The sequence below is a fragment of the Callorhinus ursinus genome, unplaced genomic scaffold (assembly GCF_003265705.2).
Source record: "Callorhinus ursinus isolate GAN/ISIS: 27379988/994484 unplaced genomic scaffold, GSC_fseal_2.0 scaffold7, whole genome shotgun sequence".
Lineage (NCBI taxonomy): Eukaryota > Metazoa > Chordata > Mammalia > Carnivora > Otariidae > Callorhinus > Callorhinus ursinus.
Window position 1 is genome coordinate 74834063 of NW_027397069.1, and position 24451 is coordinate 74858513.

Sequence of the window (24451 nt, forward strand, 5' to 3'; positions counted from 1 at the left end):
TAAAATGGAGAGCAAATTAATCTTTCTAAACTATTTTCCCTCATTTCTTCTCATTTTCTTCTCATTTCTGATTACCAATTACATTCTCCTTGAACAAACAGATTCTGAGCAACTGATAAAAGGACAGACTGGATAGAATAGGACCAAGTACACAGAAGCTGTGTGGTATTATAAACTCTAAACTTAAATATAAATGCTTTAATGTTCATCAAATTCCTTAGTAATCAATATCTCTACTCTATTAAAAATACAGATGATTTTTTCATAAGATATTTTTTCTCAGTATGAAAATAATGTATAGTAGTTAACGTTTACTTAGCACTTACTATGTTCCAGGTACTGTTTTAAGCATTTCACATACATTATCTCATTTAATCCTCACAACCCTATAAGGTAGGTTATTATAGTGAGTCTTATGTATAAAGGAACTGAGGCATAAGAAGAGTAAGGACTGAGTGACGGAGCCAACCACTATGTTGTAATACCCTTATAATCTAGTAAGAAAATCTGTTAAGTTCAATTTATGAAATTGGCATTATTAAACCATTTTGATCTATAAATACAGGCAATTTCATATGGTTTGGCTTAATATGAAATAATATAGCAGTATATCAATACTTTATATGTAAAAACCTGAAAAATATTTTAAAAGCAGTGAGAAAAATTATCTCACTGCCTGGAAACTATTTCTATTTTGGTGTATTTCCTTCCAGTTTATGTTCATGTATGGGTGTGTGTATATATCTTTTTTTTTTTTACTTGGTTTTTCACTTAACATTGTACAATATTTCCTCCTTAGGGCTCTGAAAATATGACTTTTGTATTTTGCTCCACTCTATGCGTAAGGATAAGGAATTCTTCTTTTCATTTTTGATCTATTTAGTACACATAGTTTTAGCTTCCTCTGTTAAACAATGACTGATAAAAAACAGGAAAAAAAAGGCTTTAAGGGTTCCTTCATCAAGATATTTTTCTTAAAGAATGGCATGTAATCTTATATTTTGTAAGATTTTCTCTTTTTTCACTAAAATTGTAAGGTCGGTCTTTAACCATAAGCTCTAGCCCTATTTCAACAGAGTCCCATTCTCAACCTAATTTAAATAACAAATGAAACTGATAAAAGCACATTAAATTTAATTAATTAAAACATATTAATATAGAGCTAGGAGAAACCTAAAAAGTCATCCATTCCAAATGTTTCATTCCTAGAAACAGAAAAGCATGGATAACTAGTAGCTGGCTACACAGCAATCTTCTTCATACTCACACTTGGTGAAATATATTTATCATCTTCATCAATTTCTAACGGAACAGCAATCAATTTTTGGAATGCCTTCTTCATTTTGTCTCGATCTCCAACAGCAAAGTAACTAAGAATTAGGTTGAAGCCTGCCTTCAGATTTGGTGCCATACTCATGATGTGCTCAAATGAATTAATGGCATCTGAGTACTGACCAGTTTTTATAAATGTAACACCAATGTTCTGCATAATTTTAATCCTAAAGAAAAACAAACACAGATAAGCTTTAAAAGCCTCAATTCTTTAGTACGGTAGTCAAGACATTCCACAGATAGTTTCCTTCTTTTCTTTCCCACATTTTATTTTGTTTTGCTAAAGCTTTAATGAGGTTTAACTTACATGAAATTCACTTGTTTTAAGTATACCATTCAGTGAGCACTGCTGTTATCTCCACAGCTGTGAAACTATAACCACATTCCTATTTTAAATCATCCCCATTACCCTAAAAAGAAAATCTGTGCCCATTAGCAGTCACTTCCCATTCTCACCTCCTGCCCCAGGCAATCATTAACCTACTTTCTGTCTCTCTGGATTTGCTTTTTCTAGGCATTGCATATAAATGGGGTCATATATAATATTTTATATCTGGCTTCTTTCAATTAGCATAATCTTTTGAAGGTTCCTCCATAGTACAGCATCTATCAGTACTCTATTCCTTTTATATTTCCAAATAGTATTCCACAGTATGAATATACCATATTTTATTTATTCATTGCCTGCTTGACAGACATTTCATTGTTTCCACTTTGGGGCTATTATGAATAATGCTATGAACATTCACACACAATCCTTTGTGACAGCATGTTTTCATTTCTCTTGGGTATATACCTGGGAGTGGAATTGCTGGTCCACTGGTAAATTTGTGTTTAACTTTTTTTTTTTAAAGATTTATTTATTTGACAGAGAGAGAGACACAGCAAGAGAAGGAACACAAGTAGGGGGAGTGGGAGAGGGAGAAGCAGGCTTCCCGCGGAGCAGGGAGCCTGACGCAGGGCTCGATCCCAGGACCCTGGGATCATGACCTGAGCTGAAGGCAGATGCTTAACAACTGAGCCACCCAAGCGCCCCTCTGTTTAACTTTTTAAAAAACTGCCAAATTATTTTCCAAACTGGCTGTACCATTTAATATGCCCAATGTATGAGGTTTCCAATTTCTCTACATGTGCTTCAGTACTTACTTTCAGTCATTTGATTATAGCCATTATAATGGATGTGATCCCATCTTATTTCTAATGGTAATAGAAAGGTAATATTTTGTGCCTTAGTAACATAGGTTTAATTTTTGTAAAAAAAGTTGAATGTACATTCTGATTATTTCTCTCAAAACTTGTTATATTCAGTATATTTCTCCAATAAGGCTATTGTTTCACCATTTCTACACATTACTAGATTCTCTTTTCCCCTTCAAGGTAATCACAGTTCTCAGGCTGACCCCAATTTATTCATAATTCTCTGATCAGATCACAAATACTGTTATTTCCTTGACTCATCTCAATTTTCCCTTTGGGAATATTACCCTTTCTCCCTTCATCACATAAGTAACCTATCGCAAGTATACCTCCTTCATAAAGCCTTTCTTGACCATTCTTGTTCTTAATAATCCCTCAACTAAGTCCAACTTAGTTACTATAGCACCTCTTGATTACTGATAATTAAGCACTTGACATAAACTATCTAATATTATTATCTTTTTCTACAATGCTCAAAGTCTTGGCCTCAGCTGAGTTAAAAGTGCCTGAGGGCATTGTGTCCTAGGAGCGAAATATTTCCCAATGATAATGATATATTATTAAAAAATAAATGATCGGGCGCCTGGGTGGCTCAGTTGGTTAAGCGACTGCCTTTGGCTCAGGTCATGATCCTGGAGTTCCAGGATCAAGTCCTGCATCTGGCTCCCTGCTCAGCAGGGAGTCTGCTTCTTCCTCTGACCCTCCCTCCTCTCATGTGCTCGCTCTCTCTCTCATTCTAATAAATAAATAAATAAAATCTTTAAAAAAACAAAACAAAAAAAAACAAATGATCACTAAAGATGGCATTCACAAATAAATTAACTTTCACAGAGGAATTGTACTAAGCCTAAGGAAAAGTATACTCAGTAAATATCCTGGAAATCTTCTATGATATCAAGGTCATTACCAGACCATAAGGTAATTTACTGTTTCTGCTCTTGAAATATTATATGAATAGAAAATATTCCAGCTTCCTCCTCCTCTCTCCTCTTCTAAGATTCAAATGCAATCCCTTCGTTAATTATTTCATTCTCAATGTACAGCAAGAATGTAAGGCGTTCTCAATTTCTAGCCTATAGGAATTAAGACATTCTAAAGTCTGTTATGTTCTAAACTGCTGTTTTGATTTTCTGTTGGCAGTGACTTTTACTTGTTGCTAATGGCCTGCTAGGTTATCCCTTACATAGGCCAACTAGCTTTGTTTTATTTCAATTGATTACATATTTTGTCTCTAACCTTTAACTTGTCATTATATAAATATGTGCAAGTAGTCAGTAGGGGAACACACCAAAACACTACAGATACAACATAAATCTAACACCTCATATGTACAAACACCTCAAAACATTCAACTCACTGGTGACAAGTCAGAAGAATTATCTTGTTTCTGAAAAACAACACTTCAATTTCACCAAGTTATCGTTATATAAACTTACCTCATTTCTTTATGGACGCTTGGAATTTGATCTAGTGCCATTCGGTAGAATTTAATGGCTTTGGAATAATTTCTTTGTTTCAAATAAATATTTCCCATATTCACTTTCAATCTTCCTAATAAAAAATAAGGCATATATAATATTCTATTTTCTTCACTTTTTCTGTACTTTAGATGACCTTAATTCATATTCTTTGAAGCTTTTCTCAAGTTAGGAAGCTTCAGACACTACCTAAAATTCTCACTTTAAAAGAGTTATACTATTTTCATGTATCTACACACTAATCTTCTGTAAGGAAATGGAACTTAAGACAGATGGAAATATGAAAGCCTGAAAATATGGCTAGAAAACAAGTGATTTACATTATAAAACTGGAATTGTGTTATTCTAAAAAAAGATGGGATTTAAAAAATTAGATTCAATAATACCATATACATTAAAGAAAATGATATTCTGATAAACTTTAATACTACTACCAAAAAATTACACAATATAAATGATACATATTAATTGTAGTCTCTTGGGGATAAATTTATAAGGGAAAGCATTTTTTTTTAAGATTTTATTTACTTGAGAGAGAGCATGAGCAAGAGAGAACATGGGGGGGGCAGAGGAAGAGGGAGAAGCAGACACCCCGTTGAACAGGGAGCCCAACGTGGGGCTCAATCCCAGGACCCCAGGATCATGACCTGAGCCAAAGACAGCAGCTTAACCAACTGAGCCACCCAGGCACCCCTTGGGAAAGCATGTTTGATGGGATTGCAATGGCTCATTCCACTAGTGATGACAGAATACACTTTGTGTTTACTGTTTGTTAGGCAATATACCTCACACCAACAGTATTTCTTCATTTGTATTTATGTGAGTTTTCATATAAACAGTATCTTTAAGCAGGACGTTTCCATATAAACACAAATTTGTTTAGAGCATAGATTATTATAAGGAAACATAAAGTGGGGAAATGTAAATTAACACTACAAAAGGGGCCCTGGTTGGCTCATTCAGAAGAACATGTGACTCCTGATCTTGGGAGACTCTTGATCTTGGGATCATGAGCTTGAGCCCCACATTGGGTGCAGAGATTACTTAAATATATAAACTTTATGGGGAAAAAAAGAACTATACTTATTGGGAAAACTGACTACATATACCCACCTGCATTGCTAAACATCTTATTTTTCACTATAACTTGGTATGTGTTTAGTGCTTCAGCATACATTTCATTAGCTGAATATTGACTAGCCAAGTTGAAAAGAACCTAAGGAATAAACATTGCAAAATCACATATAATGACCATTTTAGGCCCCTTTTGCCTATAATCTTTTCAGAGATTAACATCCTATAACAAAGCTAGATGCCTATATCAAGATACCCAACCAATTAGGAAGTAAAGCATACACAGAAACATCTTGCATTCAAAATGAACCTGAACATTAAGATAAGTATAGCTATCCTCTAAATGGCACCTTAATTTTCTAAGTATTCTTTCTAATTTAGGTGGTATTTACCATCCATTAATCTCAGAAAGACCTACAAAGAATAAACTTGTATTGTTAATGTTGTTGGTAATAAAAGGAATAAGTAAGATAGTGGGCCAAATTTTCTTTGTAAATAAAAATTAAACATTATGTGGAAATACCTTAAGGCTTCATTTGTGTACTTTTTTATATGCAAAACTGTAAAAAGTATTTCTCTGTATGCAAAATTACGATTTAAGTCACTAAGTTATAGAAACTTACCTTCTTACAGGTAAAAAAAAAAAAAAGATTAGAAATTATTCCCTAAAGATTCCATGGAATTTAAAGATATTAGCTACCAAGACTTAACATCTAAAAATTTCTATTCAAAGTTTCAAATGCCCTTTTTTCCCATTTGTTTGGCAGATGAACACTTTTCCCACTAAAAATACACCCTTTTAAAACACCAGTATAAATATCAAGTATCTTTTTAGAATTAAAAAAATTCTGTAAGAAACTAGCTTTTGTTTTTTTCACTACCCTCACAGAACATTGTATTATTTACCTAGTTGGAAGTTCTTGAAAATCACAGACCAAAAGTCCACATTTAGAATCTCATTAAAGTAACCATACTAAAAACAGAGCATAAATATTAGCAATCTTCCAGAAATAGAGTCATTGGGTGGTGGGTCTGCAGGTACTTCCTAAGTTCGTAAAAACTAATTAAATAAAAAAAAATCTTTGTACAGAACAAAGAGTGTTTCGTAAAAACTAATTAAATAAAAAAAAAATCTTGGTACAGAACAAAGAGTGCCTCATGAACCTCATAAAGATTTCTATTAATCGAATTCTGAGCTCCTAAGGTCCAATAAGATTTACAATGGCTAACTGAATTTAAATAAAGTCTTTTTAGAAATAAAAAAAGAAAAAGAAAAAGAAAAAAACTTTTGAAATCTACAAATCCTAGCCAAAATAATTTTACTCAACAGGTATTTTATACTTACTGAGTAAGTTAAATCCAAATTGATATTTTCTGGAGTTGTAACTTGTTCTCGTTGTCTCACCAAGACTCTCTCTTTTCTTCCTGCATCTTTTGCCTTTTCTAAGGCCTGAAATCAAATTTATACTTTGTAAATTCCTTTAAGCATTCATTATGAGGATTTTATGCATTTGGGAGGTATTTGTATGAAGCTTGGTTGGATGCCTTACACTTTCTTGGATTCCCAGTATGCCCTCCTGGGAATACTCTTATAATAAACTCCCCCTGAAAACAAAAGAACCCAGAGTATTTGTTTAAAGTGGAATTCACCATCATAAAAATGTCATATGTTCCTCCCACTGCTCCCCAGAAAGAAAAGGAAGTATAAGTGATAAAATGGAGAGTATATTAGCCCCAAGTCAAGTTTCTTTATCACCACACCAACCACCACCATTTAGATTTGACCTTATATATTTCCTTCTTCTTCCCATTCAATCTTGAGTCTTTGGATATTTTAATTCCAACTCATAAGATAGAAATTTAGATGGATTTGTTTGGTTTCTGGGATGCTCAAAACACAGAAAATCAAAGGATAACTGCTATCCAATATTACAACAAATGCTTACTTAGTTTGGCTCTTATATACTACTCAGAATGCCAAGAACCTTTTGTTGATTTCCACCAAGAGATTAACCATATTAATTTAACCAGATTAACCAGATTTATTTAACATTGGATTTTTTTTAGAGCTAGATAAAAAAGCACTAGTTCTGTGAGCAATAAAAGTTTTATACTGAACAATTCTAATGGTATTCATTAATGTGATAACTAAGTCATAGAAATTACATTTATATGGTATGACAAAGTAACGAGAACAAAGCAAATTAAGAGAAAATAATTAATTTTTCAAAAGATTTTTATTTATTTGAGAGAGAGAGCAAGAGAGATCGCAGAGGGAGAAGGGGAAGCAGACTTGCCGCTGAGCGGACAGCCATATGCAGGGCTCAATTCCACGACCCTGAGATCACGACCTGAGCTGAAGGCAGACGCTTAACCACCTGAGCCACCCAGGTGCCCCAAAAATATTTAATTAAAAAAAAAGCATGAGGGGTGCCTGGGTGGCTCAGTCGTTAAGCGTCTGCCTTTGGCTTGGGGTCATGGTCCCAGGGTCCTGGGATTGAGCCCTGCATCGGGCTCCCTGCTTCTCCCGCTCCCACTCCCCCTCCTTGTGTTCCTGGCTCTCGCTCTCTCTGTCAAATAAATAAATAAATAAAATCTTTAAAAAAAAAAAAAGGCACGAGGGACGCCTGGGTGGCTCAGGTGGTTAAGCATCTGCCTTCGGCTCAGGTCATAATCCTGGGGTTCTGGGATCAAGCCCTGCATTGGGCTCCTTGGCCCTCGCTGTTCTCCCTCCTTATGCTCTCTGACAAATAAATAAATAAAATCTTAAAAAAAAAAAAACCACGAAAAACCAGATTTGGAGTGCCAAAAAACAAACTACGATTTTGCAGTTTACAGTACCTAAAAGAATATCTTATGGTAGTGAGGCTTAAATAAGAAAACAACCCTTAGTACTGCATGTGGAGCTTGGTAGCTACGCCCTTCAGCAGGCTGTGAGTCTAATCCAATAGTCCACCAGGCTGCAAAATTTAATCAACTGTTCCACTAGAATTTGTTTTCCTACTGTATTGACCAGTGTCAAAAATTACAAAATCAGTCAACTGTTTTGACATGAGAGTTTTTATGAAGCAGCTGCCTATGTTTTCAAAAAATTGCCTTAGTGAAAACTCTAAGGCCTGTCAGGAGCAAAAAAAAAAACCCAAAAACAAAAAAACATGTTAATCTATTCAGGTATCCCTCACTTTCTGAAAGTTCACATAACGCCACTCTGCTTTAACAAAAGACCTACATTAGCACCTGTTTTTGCTAACTGAAAAAAATGTGCAGAGGATTTCTGCTTTTATAAAAAAAAAAAAAAAGCAAGAAGTGAAATAGTGTGCAATATTTGTTCTGTAGCAAACCCTTCCAGAGGCAGCAACACCTCCAGCAGCAAGAGCAGCCTCGCCACACTCGGCGTCTCAGCATCCAGCCACCACGGTGTGTGAGCATCTGTGATTTTTTTTATTTATTCTGTGCATCCACTGGCAAGATGTGTCCTGAGATAGCAGAAAAGCCTAAGACAGGTTAGTTTTTGGGTCTAGGAATGCTCAAAAAATTTTCAGTATAAATTCATGATAATTGTTTGATGCCATTTTGGCTTATGAAAGGTTCTGCTCTTCTTCTAGATAGCAGGGAAAACCTGTACATGTGCTTTGTATTTGTGCACATACATATGACACATGCATCACCATCTTGAATCCTGTAAGTTTATGAACTTACCAATTTTAAGTCTCCACAGCTGTTGGCAATACAGCTTTCTTCTACCAATTCATTTACTTTCTTCTCTAATTGTCTATTCTTTTCTTCTGGACTATTAAAGAAAAAGCAGGTGTACTCTGACTCATTCAAGCACTAATAATACATACTAAAATTTAATTTACCTATAACATTGTCCATTATGTGCTTTTATAAGAATAGGTTACAGATAAGACAAAAATATAAATGGCATTAAAGAGCAAATGCACTACAGTTTTTAATAATTATATAATTAATCATAACAGTAAAAATAACATTTTTGGTTAATAAAAGTAAACATTTACTTGGCACAAGTGTAATTTAACACTGAGCCAAATGCTTCACCCTAATTATGTCATTGAATCCTCCCAATAACATTTGATATAAGTCCTACTGTTATTATCATTTTACTGATAGGGAAACTGAGGTTTAGAAAGTTAATTATTAACCCAAGATCACATAGCTAGTTAAGTTATAGAGCCAGGATTTAAACCTAAGTAAGGTAATTCAAGGACCCATGCTATTACATTATCATCCCCAAAAGAAAGTAGATCCTTTCTTCAGAGCCTATGACAAATGAAAACTTTACGGTGAAGAAAACTGAAGCCCCCATAGAAGAGATAAAAATTATTATAACTTACGACCAGTTGGGTACTCTAGAGAATATTTCCAACAATGTGAAGAAGTTAAAAAATCCTGATTCCATTAGTAGCACACATAGTACTCCCAAATCAGTCACATTTTAAAATAACATTAATGTCATTTTGCTACCACTTTCTTCCACCAAATATCACAATGCTCTGAATGTACATTAGTACTGGGGCGCCTGGGTGGCTCAGTCGTTAAGTGTCTGCCTTCAGCTCAGGTCATGATCCCAGAGTCCTGGGATCGAGCCCTGCATCAGGCTCCCTGCTCTGCAGGGAGTCTGCTTCTCCCTCTCCCACTCCCCCGCTTGTGCTCCCTCTCTCGCTCTCTTCAAATAAATAAATAAAATCTTTAAAAAAAAATTTTAAAAAGTGAATGTACATTAGTACCTAAATAAAATTTTACTAGGAATATTTCAGAATAGGGGTGCCTGGGTAGCTCAGTCATTAAGCGTCTGCCTTCGGCCCAGGTCATGATACCAGGGTCCTGGGACTGAACCCCACATCGGGCTCCCTGCTTGGCGGGAAGCCTGCTTCTCCCTCTCCCACTCCCCCTGCTTGTGTTCCTGCTCTCGCTATCTATCTCCCTCTCTGTCAAATAAATAAAATCTTTAAAAAAAAAAAGGAGTATTTCAAAATACACAGTTCTCTTAATTCTCTACAAATGGACTTTTAAAAAATACAGGAATAAATTTAATAATATAGCTTTGTCTATAGAATTATATTTTTTGGTAGAATCTGACTAAAATTTAGTCAGGTAGGATACACATTTTATTAGTTTCCTAAAGATTTGCAAAATTCTAACTGAGCAATGAGCATAATAAATGCCGTTTTATGTCGGGAGCCATGAGCAACAAAGGGGTTAATCAGGTAGAGCAAAGGCTCCCTGATCCCTTTGAACCATGGCCACCTGGCTGCCCCCATACAAGAACATGTGGTACTGGCTAGCCCGAGTTGTATTTAGGCTAAGAAACCACAGTGTTATTGATAAGCCCTGAAAAATAGCGCACCAGGCCCTTTGAAGGCATGGGAAAAAACTATGTGCTTGAGGAATCTGGCCTTGAATCAGAAACACGGGACGGAGCCAGGAGAAGGGCAGGGAGGAACCTGTGGAACTTGTTTATGTCTTATTGTTATATAACCTAAGCCTATATAAAGTGTGTGAGAAAGAATAAAGTCGTTGCTCGCGGCATCCCCGTGGGCAACCCTCCTGTTCCCATACTTTTATGTTTCATTCTCTTACCCTCACCCCTGTTCGACCTTGCACGCGGGCCGTGGCAGTTTTAAAAAGGTTACAATAAAGTACAGAATTCTATTTTATAGTCCAAAACACTCTAATAAATGCCTTTACATATTGCTTACAGATAATAAACCTAAATAAAATATGAATACGAAATTTTAAAGTTATAAACGTTATGAAGACAGTAAAAGTAATTACCCTGTCCCTATCAAATGCCAGGAAAATGAACTCTATATGCAGACACTGTTGGGACACCTACCCACACAAGAACCTGCCTCCATCCTTCCTCCTTGCATACAGATCTAAGCTAGTCAAGAGTCTCATTCTGTTGCCAAATGTTTGGTTCAGTCATGCACATGTGATGCACTTCTGGCCAGTGAGAAGTGAAGACAGGTTTGCTTGGGGTAGAGGGTTCCTGGGAAGATTGTCTTTGCTTTTTGAAAGGGACCCAAGACTGGGAAATTTCTGGCTCTAGGCTTTATTAACTACATGAAGATTTTGTTTTTGGGTTTGTTTTTTTTTTTAAGATTTTATTTATTTATTTGACAGAGAGAGAGACAGCGAGAGAGGGAACACAAGCAGGGGGAGTGGGAGAGGGAGAAGTAGGCTTCCTGCTGAGCAGGGAGCCCGACGTGGGGGGACCCTGGGACCATGGCCTGACCCAAAGGCAGACGCTTAATGACTGAGCCACCCAGGCGCCCCTACGTGGAGATTTTGAACTCTCAGGACTCTTTGGGCATGATAGGATGGCAGGCTCTTAAGAAAGGCCAAGGGAATCAGAGAGAAGCTGAACCAGGGATGATGTTATTGAGCAGTTAAATTAATCATCCCTAGAAGTGCCCTGCCTCCAGACTTCCTATTAAATAAGATAATAAAGATTCTTATTGTGTGTGTGTTTTCCTCATGTATCTTCTGTTGGCAGCTGAAAGGATTCTAAATGACCTGGTATTTCAATAAAGTAACCTACTTTTATTAGCAAACATGCTGTCATTAACTAGGACACAAAGTGAACAGATTTTCTATAGAGATTCCTTGTGAGAAAGAGAAATTATGTAATTTATACAATAGCCCAAATAGTGGGTTTAAGAACTACAATTTAAAAATCTCTATTATGCAGAAGAAAAATAGTGTTTAATAACATGAGGCTCTGGAAACAGCTTGGGTTCAAATCTCAGTCCTGCCATTTATTAGTGTTACCAAGTGAAGACTGTTGTGTTTACTTTCTCCCTCAATGAACTAATGATAAAAACAGCTCAATCTTCATTTACATATAGCACTTGCAGAGCAGGACACAGTGAATAATAAATGCTGGCTTATGTTACTACTTGTAAAATCTTTATGTCAATAGTACTTAGATCCCAGTAAGTACATACACCTGACTTTATATCACAGCTTTTGGCTACTCTTTAGCCACTAGCACAAAACTAATTCTCCAAAAAATTAAATTTCTCAATATTGATATGACTAACTTCCTGTATGTTCTCTTAATTTTTTCATTGAAATATTCTTTTAAAATGAGCATATCCTATTCCATTTTCAACTCCATTTGGTCTCTAAGAGAATCAAATTGGCATCCGTAAACATTAGACATATCCTCACATCAAGTAATATTATAATAAAACTGCATAGAACACACATGGCTGTTTTTCTTAGACTTGATTCTTTTGCCTGTTCCAAGAACCAGGGATGAAGTTTTGATTATTATTCTGCTAACATGAACTTTTGTTTTTGAGGATACATGATTAATTTTTTAAAAAACTATTTCTTTTAATCACCCAGTGCTCATCATGACAAGTGCACCCCTTAATCCCCATCACCTACCCCCCCAATCCCCCACCCACTTCTGCTCTGGTAACCATCAGTTTGTTTTCTATAATTAAGACCCTCTTTCCTGGTTTGTCTCTTTTTTTTTCCCCTTGGCTCATTTGTTTCTTAAATTTCACATATGAGTGAAATCATCTGGTATTTGTCTTTCTCTGACTTATTTCACTTAGCATGATACTATCTCCATCCACGTCCTTGCAAATGGCAAGATTTCATTCCTTTTTATGGCTGAATAATATTCTATCATACATATTTGCCACAACTTCTTTATCCATTCGTTGATCTATGAACACCTGCACTGCCTTCATAATTTGCCTGTTACAAATAATGCTACTATAAACATAGGGGTGCATGTACCCCTTTTAATTCATGTTTTTGTACTCCTTGGGTAAATACCTAGTGGTGCTATTGTTGGACTGTATGGTAGTTCTATTTTTAACTTTTTGTGGAAGCTCCATACCATTTTCCACAGTGGCTGCACCAGTTTCAATTCTAACCAACAGTGCCTGAGAGTTCCCCTTTTTCCACATCCTAGCCAGTACCTGTTGATTCTTGTGTTGTTGACTTTAGCCATTCTGACAAGTATGAGGGGATAGCTCACTACAGTTTTGATTTGCATTTCCCTGAGAGTAAATGGGGATGATGATGAGCATCTTTTCATGTGTCTGCTGGCTATCTGGATGTCTTCTTTGGAGAAATGTCTGCTCATGTCTTCTGCCCATTTTTTAATTGGATTTGTTTTTTGGGTGTTGAGTTTTTAAGTTCTTTATATATATTGGATACTAACCTTTAACTGGATAGGTAATTGGCAAATATCTTCTCCCCTTCCATAGGTTGCTTTTTAGTTTTATTGGTTGTTTCCTTCACTATGCAGAAGATTTTTATTTTGATGTAGTCCCAATATTTTATCTTTGATTTCCCTTGCCTCAGGAGACATATCTAGAAAAATGTTGCTATAGCTGATGTCAGAGAAATTACTGCCTGTGCTCTCTTCTAGGACTTTTATGGTTTCAGGTCTCACATTTAGGTCCTTAATCCATTTTGAGTTTATTTTTGTGTATGGTGTAAGAAAGTGCCCCAATTTCATTCTTCTGCATGTGGCTATTCAGTTTTCTCAACACCATTTGTTGAAGAGACTGTCTTTTTCCCATCGGATATTCTTTCCTAGGTTGTCCAAGAATAACTGACCATACAGTTGTAGTTTACTTCTGGATATTCTATTCTGTTCCATTGAACTTTGTGTCCATTTTTGTGCCAGTACCATACTGTTTTGATTACTACAGCTCTGTAACATAACCTGAAGTGTGGAATTCTGATGCCTCCACCTTTGCTTTTCTTTTCCAAGACTGCTTTGGCTATTCAGGGTCTTTTGTGCTTCCATACAAATTTTAGGATTGTTTGTTCTAGTTCTGTGAAAAAGGCTATTGGTATTTTGATAGGGATTGCATTAAATGTGTAGACTGCTTTGGGTAATACAGACATTTTAACAATATTTGTTCCTCCAATCCATGGGCATGGAATGTCTTTCCATTTCTTTCTGTTGTCTTCTATTTCTTTCATTGGTATTTTATAGTTCTGAGTAAAGGTCTTTACCTCTTTGGTTAGGTTTACTTAGTATATTATATTTGGAATTCTTAATTTTTCTTTTTTCTGCTTAATTCTTGGCATATAAAAATGCAACAGATTTCTGTAGTTTGATTTTGTATCCTGCAACTTTCCTGAAGTTATCAGTTCTAGCAGTTTTTTGGCAAAGTCTTCCAGATTTTCTATATACAGTATCATGTTATCTGCAAATATTGAAAGTTTGAATTCCTTGCCAATTTAGATACCTTTTATATCTTTTTGTTGCCTGATTCCTGTGGCTAGGACTTCTAGTATTATGTTCACTAAAAGTAGTGAGAGTGGACATCCCTGTCTTGTTCCTGATCTTTAGGGGAAAAGGTTTGTTTTTCCCAATTTAGGATGATATTAGTTGGGGCTGTCTCATATATGGCCTTTATGATGTTGAGGTATGTTGCCTCTAAACTTGCTTTCTTGGCTTTTATCATGAATGGATGTTGTATTTTGTCAAATGTTTTTACTGCATCTACTAAAATGATCCTATGGTTATCTTTTCTCTTACTGATGTGATGTACCAGATTGATTGATTTGCCGAATACCGAACCACCTTGAAACGCAGGAAGAAATCCCACATGATCATGGTGAACAATTTTCTTAATTTTTTTAATCTTTTTTTTTTATGTAATTGACAACATCTTTTAACTGTTCATCAAAAGAAAGGCATGTCCTCCATATTAAAACCAACATTCATAGAAGCAATATCATTTTCATAAGACTCCTTGATTTTCTTCATTATCTCTTCCTCAGCTTTGGCATGTTTCAACGTTGCCTTTGACTGTAATGGTGCACTCTGGATTATACAGCGTCAATTCCTGCAATGGAGATGTGATTTTAGTGTCAGTGTCTTGCTCAGTTTTTTTAAGGTTTCTTCCCTCCTTACCAATAAGACGGCCTACAAAGTTATTATGGGCTAATATCTTCAAGGGAATCTCTTCTGTGAATTTTATATCTTCAGCTTCCTTATGCATAATCTCCAGAATAGACTTACAAGCCGCAGAGGTACCTTTAGGGGTAGAGGATAGTAATTGACTTCTCAGCAGCACCCGCATTCTCTTTATGATGGACATCAATTTTAAACTAAGTCTGTTTGGTAACGTTCCGAATGGTGGCACCTTCTTTTCCTATTATGGCTCCAACAAACTGGGTGGGGACCAGCAGGCGTAGAGGCAAGTCACACGGTTTCTGCTTGGAGACTGATCCTGGAGACCCCTGCCTCGATAAGCCCCTCTGCCCAAACCCATGGCGACCTAGGGGCTGCTGCAAGGGGTTCTGCTGGGCAGCAGTTTCATCAGGGATGTAGGCCACTTTCAACGTGAAGCTCTCCAACTGGAATCCATTCAGTTTGTCTAATGCTTGTCTAGCTTGGTCCTTACTGGAATAGGTTACATTGGATCCTGTTTCCTAGTATTTTGTTGAGATTTTAGTATCTATGTTCATCAGAGATAATGGCCTGTAGTTCTCTATTTTTGGTGTCTTTATCTGGTTTTGGTATCAGGGTAATGCTGGCCTCACAGCATGAACTGGAAAGTAATCCTTCCTTTTTATTTTATTTTATTTTTTTGAATAGTTTGAGAAGAATAGGTATTAAGTTTTCTTTAAATGTTTGGTAGAATTTGCCTGTGAAGCCATCTGGTCCTGGGCTTGAAAAGAATGTGTATTCTGCTGTTTTAGGATGGAATGTTCCAAATATATCTGTTAAATCCATCTGTTCCAGCGTATCATGAAAAGCTATTGTTTCCTTGTTGATTTTCTGTTTAGATGATCTGTCCATTGATGTAAGTGGGGTGTTACAGTCCCCTACTGTTATTGTATTATTATCAATTCGTTCCTTTATGTTTGTTATTGTTTTATGTATTTGGGTGCTCCCATGTTGGGTGCAGAAATATTTATAATTGTTATATCTTCTTGTTGGATTGTCCCCTTTATTATTATATAGTGTCCTCCTTTGTCTCTTGTTACAGTCTTTGTTTTAAAATCTAGTTTGTCTAATGTAAGTATTGCTACTCTGGCTTTCTTTTTTTTTTTTAAAGATTTTTATTTATTTGACAGAGAGATAGAGAGCACAAGTAGGCAGAGAGGCAGGCAGAGGAAGAAGGAGAAACAGGCTTCCCGCTGAGCAGGGAGCCCGATGCGGGGCTCGATCCCAGGACCCTGGGATCATGACCTGAGCCGAAGGCAGCCGCTTAACCAACTGAGCCACCCAGGTGCCCCGCTACTCTGGCTTTCTTTTGACATCCCTTTGCATAACAAATATTTCTCTGTCCCCTCACTTTCAATCTGCAGGTGGCTTTAGGTCTAAAATAAGTCTCTCATAGGCAGCATATAGATGGGCCATGTTTTTTAATCCATTTTGTTACCCTATGTCTTTTGATTGGAATGTTTAGTCCATTTACATTAAAAGTAATTATTGAGAGATCTGTATTTATTTCTATTTTATTACCTGTTTTGTGGTTGTTTCTGAAGATTTTTCTCTGATCCTTTTTTGTCTTTCCTGTTTTATGGTTTGCTGGTTTTCTTTAGTGATATATTTGGATTTCTTTCTCTTTATTCTTTCCATATTTATTAGTCTTTGATTTGTGGTTACCATTAGGTTTGAATATAGCATCTTCTGCATATAGCCATCTACATTAATGATGTTGATGTCGTTTTGAGTTTGAACCCATTCTTCACTCCTGTTCTCTCCACACTTTAGGTATATGATGTCATATTTTACACCCTTTTGAGTTCGTTGACTGATTTTTTTATAAGATACTCATTTTTACTGCTTTTGTGTTTCCTGCTTTCTTACTGTCACTTTTGGTCTTTCCTTTCCACTCAAAGAATCCCCTTTAACATTTCTGAGTCCCCTAAGTCTGTTCTCGTTTTGCATAATTCTTTTTTTCTCCCTTTTGTTCAGCTTGATTACGCTCCACTACTCTGTCTTCTAGGTCATTAATTTGTTCTTCTGCTTCTTCCAGCCTGTTGTTCCTTCCACCATGCATGTTTCTCATTTCATTTATTATACTTTTACCTCTGCTATGTTATACCTTATATCTGTATTAAGGGTCTCATTCATGTCTTTCACTCTTTCCTCAAGTCCAGTGAACATCTTTATGATCACTACTTTAAATTCTCTATCAGGCCTGTCATATCTGTTTCACTTAGATCTCCTGCCATGGCCTTGTCCTCTGTTCTTTCATTCTGTCTTCTCGTTCAGTCTAAGTCTCTGCGCTTGTTTCTCTGTGTTAAGAAAGTCAGCTGTGTCTCCTGTTCTTGAGGGTAGTGGCCTTATACAGAAGAGGTCCCATAGTGCCCTGCTGTGTAGCGTTCCTGTACCCCAGGGCCTCGCACTTCCAGGAGTGTCTCCTGTGTGTACTACGTGCACTTGCTGTTGTGTCCTGGCTGCTTTATCCTTCAGGCCAGTCATCTGCAGAGGCTCTCTTTGCCTGCTGTGGACAGTTTTTGGTCCCTGGTCTGAATGTGGCAAATTTCAGTGAGGTGAGCGCCGACCTGTTTGTGAAATAAGACCTGTCACCACTGCCACTGGAACTGAGAGTGTGCAAAATTCCCTCTTGGGGAAGTGCAGTGTTGGTAGGGGTTTGGGCTGGTCTTCTGGGGGAAGGGGTCTGTAGTACTGGGACTTAGGCAATCCTGACTGCAAAGTGCGTTTTCATTGGAGTATGGGGGAATGGGGCTTGGTGTAAGCAAGTTAGGTAGCAAATGTCTGCACTGTGCTGTGTGGCATAGGTGGCCCTATGCTTACGCTGAAGGGCAAGGGAGGGAAATGGCAACAGCCAATTTATTTGTTCTTGGCAGGGTCTCTCCATGAACACTCTCTCTGGGACACCCTGTGACTTGAGCAAATAACCTCCCCACTGTGTGCCCCAGGCACTCTTCAGATCACGGTTTCCATGCCTTGTGTCCACAGGTTGTTTATCTGCCTTCTCTCTAAGCGTAGTGCATTGCCCTCCAGGCTCTATCCTGGCCACACCTGCTAATCTTTAAAACTCTAGGCTTTGAGTCCCACTGCTTACCAGAATCCATGGAATTTGGCCCATTTAGCTTTCCAAGCCAATGTCTATGGGAATTGGTTTTCCTCATGTACTCTCCTGTTAGTCTGTCTCTCACCCTTCCCCACCACCACAGCTTCTTCCCACTGCCGCAGCCATGTTTCTGCCTAAACCCTGTCTCTGCACTTCCTACCTTCTTCAGTGTGTCCTCTTCTCTACCTTTAGTTGTGGAGTTTGTTCTGCCAGGGTTCAGATTGATTTCTGGAGTATTTAGGATGATTTGACAGTTATCTAGTTGTATTCGGGGATGAGAGGAGCCTCATGAGGTGGGAGTAGGGTTCTACACTGCCATCTTCCCCTCCCTGTTTTTTTCTTAAATTTCACATATGAGTGAAATCATATGGCATTTGTCTTTCCCTGACTGACTTATTTCACTTAGTAGGATACTCTCTAGTTCCTTCCATGTCATTGCAAATGACAAGATTTTACTCTTTTTAATGGCTGAATAATATTCCATCACACACACACACACACACACAAATAAATATATATACCACATCTTCTTTATCCATTCGTTAATTGATGGACACTTGGCCTGCTTCCATATCTTGGCTATAATAAATAATGCTGCTATAAACATAGGGGTACAGCTGACATGAATTTTTAAAATACCTGAGAATTATGTATTTGGGAAATAAAAATTAAAAATATACAACAACACTAAAACAACAACATGAGAACTCACATACCTATCTTCATTTTTGGCTTCCAAAGGAGGAGCAGGGCCCCTTGACTGACCAAGGGGGTCAAATGCAGAGCCTGAGACACAATTCAAGAGTTCATATTGAATTTGAGATACAGGATAATTAAAGAAAATACAAAAACTTGCACAAGTTATTTAATTTACCTATTTATTAAATGGTTTAAATTACCTATTTATTAAATGGCCAGGACATTTATTATGTTTATATAAACATTTTATATATAAAGAAATTGGTAAGATTTTAACATACATCAAATTATATAAATAAAATGTGAAAATAAAAATGAGTACTCTCGGGGCACCCAGGTGGCTCAGTTAAGCGTCTGCCTTCCGCTCAAGTCATGATCCTGGAGTCCTGGGATCGAGCCCCATATCAGGCTCCCTGTTCTGCAGGAGGCCTGCTTCTCCCTCTCCCACTCCCCCTCCTTGTGTTCCCTCTCTCGCTGTCTCTGTCAAATAAATAAAATCTTAAAAAAAAAAAAATGAGTACTCTCTCAGTGTTTACTTCTCCTCCACAGTAATCTATCCTAACTCTAGGAACTCTAAATTATCCATCATGTGAGTACGACTGGAATTGAGTTTTTAACCATTTTATTGGTATAGTATACATTAAATTTTGTCATTATAATTTTATTTTTATATTATGACTTAACTTACATATTTAAATACTATTTTCACTTGTAATTTTTAATTGGACTCTAATTTATATAAAATACATTGCACATTTTTTAGTTTTTTTTAAAATGCACACATTTTTAATGTACAAGTCAGCACACTTCGACAAATTACATGCCAGTATAACCACCATTCCAACTGAGATGCAGAACATTTTCATTACCCCTTTCCTTTCTTAATGGTACCTAAAATAATAACATACCTTATAATCAATGGCATGTTAGGTTTTATTTAAAATGGTAACATTTACATTTACACATAAAAACACAGTAACAACATTAAAACATCTGAAAAAAAAATAGAAGAGGTAATAAAACAAACCTCTCAAAGCTGCTTTGGTAAAACCAGCTGCTCTCACTGCTGTCATTGGTCTAGTAATTCCATCCTTGAAAGAAAAAGAATCATTTAAAAGGTATTCTTAAATAAGATTTACTTCTTATTTATAGTTCTGTACATGGAACATACATTAATATAGTCCCAATTTTTATTTTTTAAAAAGATTTATTCATTAATTTGAGAGAAAGAGAGAAAGGGAGAGAGAGAGGGGTGGGGATGGGCAGAGGGAGAGGAAGAGAGAAACTCTAAGCGGACTCCAAGCTGAGTACGGAGCCCCACGTGGGCTCAATCTCACAACCCTGGGATCATGACCGGAGCTGAAACCAAGAGTTGGACATTTAACCAACTGTGCCACCCAGGCACCCATTTAATACTGATGTTTAATCACTCTCTGCTTATTCCTTACCCCTGCCTTCTCATATGTCAGTCCTGTCTCTACTTTCCTTTTCCCCTATAAAATTTCAATTCCTTGCTTTAACTGAGCTCACTCGTAGTTTGAAAAGAAAAACTCAAAGATTTTTATATAGCACCTTATATAAGTTATATAGCTTATTAGCGGGCTACTCCTCTACTTTTTTGGTCTCTTATATGCCTATGAGAGAAACTGCAGAAACAGTTGAAAGTGCTAGCATAGGAAAAATGAGACCCAGAGCTCACCACACAAGCACACTACCAGTTCTACGTCCACTCCCCAAGGGGATTTCATTTGAGACCTGAATAAATCCAGTGAGATTTTGCCTCCAAAGATTCTGAACAGTCCAACCTTTAGCCCACAGTTTAAAGAATCAGGATCATTATATAAGAAACACCTTCTTTAACATTTTAAAATAATATAATAAAAAAGGTTGGCAATAAGTCACAAGAGAGGCCCAAAATGAACAACCACATGACAGAGATACCTGAATAGCCCCTGTCATTGGTCTTCCCATCGATGATGCCAGGGATGTCTTGGACTAGTAAACAGAAAACTAAATTAAAATGATTCCAAAAAACATCTACATTTAATTTTATAAAAACCAAGTTATAAAAGTTTTCTTCGTAACTTTTTTCTTCTTTCTATTGGCAAGAAAACCTAATTCTTTCCATTTATAACCTGAGGATATAAGATTAAACAATAAAACTCTAAAACAAGCTTCAACAAACTACAACCTTCAGCCTTTGTCAATAACATTTTATTGGAATACAGCCATACCCCACTAGTCTGCACACAGTCTATGGTGGCTTCTGTACTACAAAGGCAGAGTTTGGTAGCTGCAACAGGGACTATGACCTGCAAAGCCTAAATTGCCTGGCTCTTCACAGAAAATGTTTGCTGTTTCCTATTCTGAAGCACCACCAAAAATCAAATTTATGAGTAATACATGCTTAGGCTGATTAATAAAACCATGCTTCATTTAACACACAGTTACATTATGTATATGACTACTTTCCTTATTCATATAAAGAAACCGTATGAAGTCAAGTGTCCTGGACCTATAGGTACTAAATCCATTTTTCTGACCCCTATGGAATATTATAATATGAACTAGGAAATGCTATTCCACATCATTCTTCCATTTTTCTCCCATTCCCTTTTTATTTCATGTATGCTAAGACATCCAAATTTGGGCAAGACTCACAACTTTTCCTTTATGGATTTTTATATAGCATCCTTCCTCCAAAGATCTCAAATAAAAGCAAGACCCAAATATATGCCTTTAAAATTTTTCTCAAATTTTATTTTTTCATGTATTAGTTGGTAGGTTTTGAAATATTATAAACATCATTACTTTTATATAAAATTTAACTTCACATAAAACTTGAATGGAATACATATGAGACTTGGTAATATTACACAAAAAATGAAAGGAAGTAAATCAACAAAAATAAGGTTTATAAGTAGAAATGATAATAAAATATTTTCTGATAAATTTATAATCAAAATGACTAGAATATAAATACTATTAATCAAATTAGACTTTTATAAGGTTTGTTAACTATCTAAAATGAAAAATATATCTGGGTCACGGACTGAAAGATACCCAAAATTATTTAGAACTGCCTAAAGTGAACTTATGGATGAGAAAAAGCACCTTAATATTTTTAGCTTAAGTAAACCTACCCCATATCCAGTAGCTACAGGTCTAGTAACTGCTGTGCTTGGTATTTTAGCAGTTATCTTGGGGAGGAAAAAAAACATAGTTAACAGAATTCAGATTAAGCTATACAACAAAAAACTAGAAAAGCAATGGGAAATATAGACTCATCAATAGGGAAATATTTATATAGTATTTAGGATAACTTCTCTTAAATTATCCTAAATATTAAGGATCCCAGGTATTTTAAAGTATTAAGAAGGAGACTTATTCTGGAATTCATTTTAAAGGAGAAAAGAAACTTTAGAATTACCTCAGGTACCAATGAGAAAGATTAGTTTTCATGGCTGCATCTATCATTCATTATGCATACTGACTACTGACAGCCACTAGGCCTAACAATAGACACAGGATTTGGCATCAGAGAATCTGGGTTTGAATTTCAGCTCTCCTTCTACCAGCTGTTCTTATTCATACTTTTTTGCACCTAAATTTTCTCATCTTTGAAATAAGGATATCCTGATCACAAAATTGTAGTTGGAATCAAATAGGACCATGTAGGTAGAAATGTCCTATACATTAGTTGTTAGGCATATTTATTTGAAATATTTGATTAAAACATCATTAGTAGAATAGCTCTACTTCTGGCTATGATGGACTGCTGTTTTAAACAACTTTCCCACTAAGAGTAACTAAAAAAGCTAGGGACAAAAATATTAATAAAATATTTATTTAATTTATAAAAAATAAAAATATTTTTATAAAAAATCAATTTGAATATATTAGAGAACCAAGAAGGCAGTGAAGAATTAGCAAGGTTTCAAGATAAGGAAAAGGGAAAGCTAGAGAGGTATGCCTGCATTTGAGCCTGCTTTTCTCCAAGAGGCATGGCTAAGAAGCTGAACATAGCTCTCTGCAGACTCACAGATCTTAAGAGATAAAATGTTAGGAGTTGAGGGGCTGCCACCTTGGCAGCCCTGGTAATCCTCTAAGCTTTGACTGTGATCTCAAAAGGCTACACTCCACAACTGAAAAGTAAATAAGCAGTATACTAGCCCTCATAAAAACTGAAGTCCAATTTAGAACCACCTCAAACTCAACTAGAGTAAGGTGAGCCAGGACTCCTAGTGCCTCTAGGGCCATAAGCAAAAGTAAATTCTCTAGTGAAAGATAAGATCATCTAGAGTTGTGCTATCCAGTGGAACTTTTATGCAGTGATGAAAATGTCCTATATCTGCCCTGATAAGAGCCACATGTGGCTGTTGAGCATTTGAAATGTGATTGGTGTAATAAGGATCTGAATTTTTATATTTCACTTTATTTTAAATAATTTAAATGTACACAGCCACATGTAGCTAGTCGTTATCATACTGGACAACTCAGACATACAGTCTTAAATTATCTCTAAAATTTTTCATTTACAATGCCTGGCATGGAATCAAAAACAACCAGACATACAGGAGGCAAGACTACCTAACCAAAAGCCAAGAGAAACAAGACTAGAAAGACACTGAGAAAAGGATACATATAATGGAAATGTCAGACACAGACTTTAACATAACTCTGCTTAACACGATCAATGAATTAAAAGACAAGATTGGCAATTTCAGTAGAGAAGTGAAAAAGTATAAAAAAGGAATAAATAGAAATTACAGAACTGAAATATAGCTGAAAATGTAAAATCCTGGCATTGTCCAGGAAGTAGTAAAATACTAAGTTATACTAGACTTTAAAATAATTTAAAGATAAGTATTGTAATCTTTAGGAAAACACTAAAAGAATGGTTAAAGAATGTAAACTCACAACACTGGAGAGAAATGGAGTAATAAAAAAGAAACAAAAGAAGGCAAGAAATAAGAGAAAATGATACATAAGAGAGGAAAAAACAAAAAGCAAATGGTAAGACAAATTAAAACCAAAACAGTAATTTCATTAAATGTAAATGAACTAAATACTTCACTAAAAGAATAAGATTATCAGACCACACTTTATAAAGAGAACTCAGTTACATTCTGCTAATGAGAAATACATCTTAAATATATAGATATGGAAAAGCCGGAAGTAAACAGATGGGAAAGACATATCATGCAACCGCGAGACAAAAGAGAGCTTCTGTAGCCCCATCAATATATCAATATCTGACAAAACAGATAAACAGCATGCCTAAAAATAGGACATTTCAAAAATAATAAAAGGCTCAATTCATGCTGAAAATATAATAATTTGAAGTATTTTTTGCTCCAAATATATAAATCAAAACTCTTAAAAAAGAAATAAATCTACACAGTGTAAATTTTGACATCTTTCTAGCAAAACTAGTAACCCCCTCAACCCAAAAAATCAGTAAAAATATAGAAGTCTTGAACAAAACCATTAACAAACTTGATCTAACTGACAGATCTTAGAAAAAGCTAAAAAGGAAGGATATGAGTCTCAGCAATTTTTTCCATGAGAACAAACTGAAGGAAAGAGACCATTATTCTTTTAACT

General features: G+C 36.0%; 1 protein-coding gene across 3 annotated transcripts in view; it reads right to left on the reverse strand.

Annotated features, from left to right (window-relative positions):
* The window catches only part of IFT88 (intraflagellar transport 88), a 145431-nt gene that overhangs the window by 101360 nt on the left and 19620 nt on the right, over window positions 1-24451 (reverse strand). For 2 of the 3 annotated variants that reach the window (XM_073894797.1, XM_025875208.2), the window contains exons 4-12: window positions 21988-22044; window positions 20786-20839; window positions 19872-19935; window positions 18862-18931; window positions 8781-8871; window positions 6427-6531; window positions 5121-5223; window positions 3966-4080; window positions 1268-1499 (exon numbers count right to left, since the gene is read on the reverse strand). In XM_073894797.1, the coding sequence (XP_073750898.1) occupies window positions 1268-1499; window positions 3966-4080; window positions 5121-5223; window positions 6427-6531; window positions 8781-8871; window positions 18862-18931; window positions 19872-19935; window positions 20786-20839; window positions 21988-22044 (891 nt within the window). The remainder of the gene's footprint in view (window positions 1-1267; window positions 1500-3965; window positions 4081-5120; window positions 5224-6426; window positions 6532-8780; window positions 8872-18861; window positions 18932-19871; window positions 19936-20785; window positions 20840-21987; window positions 22045-24451) is intronic. The other variant, XM_025875209.2, reaches the window with a different exon arrangement.